The 4,289-nt window shown below is 67.5% G+C and overlaps 1 protein-coding gene across 2 annotated transcripts; it reads right to left on the reverse strand.

Moving 5' to 3' along the window:
- Window positions 1–759: 759 nt before the first annotated feature.
- On the reverse strand, window positions 760–3,758 carry CLP1 (cleavage and polyadenylation factor I subunit 1). Of its 2 annotated transcripts, none has more exons than XM_026058663.1 (3): window positions 3,555–3,758; window positions 2,558–3,194; window positions 760–1,736 (listed from the first exon to the last, which is right to left on the reverse strand). In XM_026058663.1, exons 2-3 carry the CDS (start codon window positions 3,161–3,163, stop codon window positions 1,065–1,067), a joined length of 1,278 nt encoding a protein of 425 aa, XP_025914448.1. In that variant the 5' UTR covers window positions 3,164–3,194; window positions 3,555–3,758; the 3' UTR covers window positions 760–1,064. The 2 variants fall into 2 exon arrangements, with proteins under 2 accessions (XP_025914448.1, XP_025914447.1); XM_026058662.1 differs by having other exon boundaries at window positions 3,567–3,757.
- Window positions 3,759–4,289: the final 531 nt, after the last annotated feature.

Here is a 4,289-nt window from a genome sequence, read left to right on the forward strand (position 1 = left end):
CCGCCCGCGACACCTCATTGGCCGCGCCGCGGGGAACCGCCTGGAAGACACGGGGCGGGGTGGGGGAGCGCGGCGCGCATGCGCGCGCTGGAGAGGCGGGGCCTCCCCGGGGCGGGGATGCGCATGCGTCAATGGTGGGCGGGCGCAGAGGCCGCCCCACTGGGGCGGGCAAGGGCGCGTGCGCGGAACGTACCACGTCCGGAGGTGCGCAGCGCGGGGGGGAGGGGGGCGGGGCCGCCGCTCCCCCCGCCGCGGCCCGTGGCACCGCCCGGGAGCTGAAGGGGGGCGGCGGGGCCTCCATGGCATCGGGTCCAGCCCCTCTGGGATCGCAGGCGCTGTGCCCCAAAAACGCACATCGCCAGCTTTGCCCCCCCCTCCCCCAGCCACCAGAAGGGCCCCGTCTCCCCCCAAGGCCAGGGCTGATCCCCCACCTCGCAGGGTCTCCCTCGTACCCCCATCGGGGGGGGGGGGTCATTAAAGACACTGGGCCACGCGGGCGCGGGTTGCCTTCCTCTCGTCTTCCACCCGCTCCCGCTGGAGCTCAGGGGGGCGATCCGGAGAGGAAGGCTGTCGCTCCCGCTCCCACCTTTTCCCCAGCGCTTCAAGCAACAGCCCGCCTCGGTTTCCCCTGCAGAAGCCTCTCCCTGCTCGCCAGCGGCGCGTTCCCGTCGCTCGAGCTTAGGCCACGCTTCTCCTCCCCCGCCCTCCGCTTCACCCCACCGCTGAGGCGCCAGGACAAAAGTTCACGGGGCGTCGGAAAGCCCAAGTCTAGAAATTTTAATAATAAAAGTTATAAAAGGATATAAAAATTGAGCAGCGAGCCTCTCGCGTGAGAGGGCTCGGCAGCACTCGCTGGCATGTAAGAAGGGGCGAAGCGGCCAGACTTCGGGGCCAGAAACCTGCCGGATGAAGGAGAAAGAACACAGGCGAGCAGACAACTTCCCGCCGCACAGGACGAGCCAGGCGGCAAATGTCTTCTCACTCCCCAGGAAGTCTGAGGTGTGGGGCTGCCCCCCATGTTGCTCCCGTCTCCAAGGAGACTCCCTGTTTTTTCCCCGCTGCTTCTACTTCAGGTCCATGAAGCGAATGTCCATGATGAGGAGGAAGTTCTTGGGCAGCGGGCGAGGGGCGGGCGAGAGCACAGTGAAGACCTGACGCTCCAGGTCCACGCCGGTGACCACGATGAAGCCGGCCACGCTGGTCTCCGAGATGTTGTCATCGGGGCTGTCGGCCATGCTGACGCTCAGCAGATGGTGCACCATGTCCCGCCCCGGCGTCACCGGCACCAGCTTGAGCTGGTTGTCCTCCTGCGACATGCCCAGGGGGAGGCAGGAGTCCGGGATGGTGGGAGCCCCCACCTTGTAGATCTTGACATCGGAGAACTTGACGTCAAAGGCGTGGGGGTAGAAGCAGCCCCGGAAACCGTAGAAATATTCCCTGATGCGGTCATCTCGGCACTCCCGACGGAAGTCCTTGGAGCGCTCCACCACCCCACCGGATTTGGGGAGCAGCACCGTGCGCACAAAGTGGGGCAGGTCCCTCTTGAGCTCGTTGTAGAGCCGCTCCTGGTCCAGCACCACCACCACGTCCACCTCGAAGGCGGAGGCGGCATGCACCAGCGCCTGGTACCCCGAGCCCTTCACCCAGCCGCACGTGTTGATGACGCAGCCGCTTACCGACGCTCGGCGGTTCACTTCACACCGCTGGTTGAAGACGTCGGCCAGGCGGGACGTGATCTGTGAGGAAGCAAGGGCAGAAATATTAGGACAGAGAGACCTCTTGGGGCGCGATGGGAGCTGAACACCTTTCCGCTTGCACCCCCTTCTCGGGGCTGCTGCCATGAGGAGCCCCGGAGCAGAGAAGATGGCAACACCTTCTCCAGAAGGGGAGGAACAGGGAGGAGACGGGATCCGTTGATCCTCTGCACTCTGACCCCTCCACACTTTCCCCAGCTGAGCTCCCACAGTATTTCATGCTTTAAATCCCTCTTCTGATTCTGTCTGCCTCCACAGCCTGCTGAGGCAGCTGTGCACAGAAGAGCTTGTTTTTATTCGCTCTAACCCAATATCCGACCGGTTTCATCGGGCATCCCCTGCTTCCTGTGTCGCGGGCTGTGGCACCTAACAGTTCCCCGTTTGGCTCACCCAGCAGCCGTACGATTTTTGTAAACCCGTCAAGAGTCCCTCAGCCCTGGACTGAAAGGTTGCGGCCTGCTTAAGTCTCTCCTAACGCAGCTGCTCCGTCCCTTTGATTCAGTTACGCTTCTCCGCGCCTTCTCGAACGTCACAGAAGCAGGCGTGATGCTTAACCGCACCGTGGTTTTATGTAGCGGCAAAACAAACCGGAGAATCCCAGAATAAGTAAGGTGGAAGGGAGCTTTCTAGCCCGAGCCCTGCCCCAAACAGGGCTAACCACCAAGCCAGATCACGTTGCTCAGGGCTTCAACCTGTGAAAGCCTCCAAAAGTGGCGATGTCCCCATGTCCGGGCCCTACCCCGGGGCTGCAGCGCTCTCTTGGGCCGTGCCCAGACCCCCCCCAGGGGCTGCCCCACGCTCACCTTGTTGTAGAGCTTGATGTTGGTGCCGGGCGTGGTGGAGCCGAAGTGATAAACCAGCGGGGCCTGGAGGGAGAAGCCCTCCTCCACGTCGGCTGGGCGCTCGATGTAGAGGGCCCCCATGGTGCCGGGGATGGAGACGGAGCCCTGGCCCACGTCCAGCTCCACAAAGGTGGGCCGGCGCCCCAGGCGCACGGCGTAGTTCAGCAGCAGGCGGCACACGGTCGACTTGCCCACGTCCGTGGGGCCCACCACCATGACGCGGGGCCCCCGCTCGTCCTCGCGCTCCGCCTGCCGCCGCATCTGCTCCAGGGCCGTGTGCGTGTTGAGGTAGAGGAGCATGGGGGTGTCCTTGGAGACGTAGGCCACCTCCGTGCGCCCGCTGAGCTGCACGGTGCAGCCGTGCCAGGTGAAGACGGCCACCTTGGCGCCAGCGTCGAAGGTGAACTTCTTGTTGCGGGTGAGCTCGGTGCCGAACACCTCCGCCATGCCGGTGAGCAGCTCCAGCTGCACCGTCTGCGAGGCCTCCACCTCAAACCGCAGCTCCGTCTCCCGTTCCAGCTCAAACTTGGCCACTTGCTTCTTCTCGTCGCCGCCATCGTCCGCCATCGCTCAGCCCTCCGCCGCCGCCGCCGCCGTGCTGCGGGGCGGCACAGGGCAACGGGGGGCGTCGGGAGGAGCAGGGCGGCCCCTTCCCCAGCCCTGTCGGGGGAGCCGCCCCCCCTCCCTGGGGTCCCTGCTCCTCCCCTCCCCCAAGCCTGGGGCTGCCCGCACCACCTCGGGGTCCCCGGCCCTCGCCCGGCCCGGTTCAGGGGATTCCCGCCACGTCTCCGGCCCGGTTCGGGGGTCCCCGGCCCGGTTCGGAGCTTCGCGGCCCTCCCTCGACGCCGCTCCGGGGTCGCCGCCCTGCCCCAACCCCCAGGCACGGGGGCGCCCCCCTCCCCGGTTCACCGCCCCCCGCGGACGTTGCCATGGCACCCGCCGGTGCCCCCCAACTCACCCACCCCCTTACCGGGGCGCTTGCAGAGTCCTCGCACTTCCGGCCCGGGGGCGTCGCTAAGCTGCGCCGGAAGTGAGGTCACGCGAGCGACCCCTCGCCGGGCCCGTTGGGGGCAGATGGGAGGGGGCGTTGTCATGGCACCCGCGCGCGGGGCCTCCTGGGTGACGCGTCCTTCTCGGGTGACGCGCTGCCTCGGGCGCGCAGGCGCGGAGGTGCGCGGTGTCCGCTGGGAGGCGTAGTCCAGGGCGCTGCCGGCGGAGCCGCTGCCCTCCCGGCTCATTTGCATATCGTGTGCATGTCACGCTTGGGGCCCGCCCCCCTTTGCGTCAAGTGTCCTCCGCATGCCGTTTGCATCTCGTCAGAACGTGCCCGCGGTCCCGTCAGAACGCGCCCCTCCATTTGCATCTCGTTTGCATCTCATTTGCATGCCGCCCTCCGGTCTAATTTGCGTCTCCTCGGTGTGCGCCCCCCGAGGCGGCTCCCCCGGAGGGGGGGGCACGGGGGGGCACAGAGGGACCGGGGACACGGTGGCGGCGCGGGTGGGGGGTGTGTGTGCTGGGGTGACGTCAGGGCGCGGGGGGTGACGTCAGGGTGCGGGCGGTGACGCGGCAGCGGCATGAGTCACGCGGCCGTGATGCAGCCGCGGCCGCCCGGTGCCCCCCGCCCGGCACCGCCGCCAGCGGGACGCGGGGACGCGGGGACGCGGACGGGCGGACAGGCGGTGAGCCCGCCCCC

Source organism: Apteryx rowi, unplaced genomic scaffold, assembly GCF_003343035.1.
Source record: "Apteryx rowi isolate R43461 unplaced genomic scaffold, aptRow1 scaffold_1493, whole genome shotgun sequence".
Lineage (NCBI taxonomy): Eukaryota > Metazoa > Chordata > Aves > Apterygiformes > Apterygidae > Apteryx > Apteryx rowi.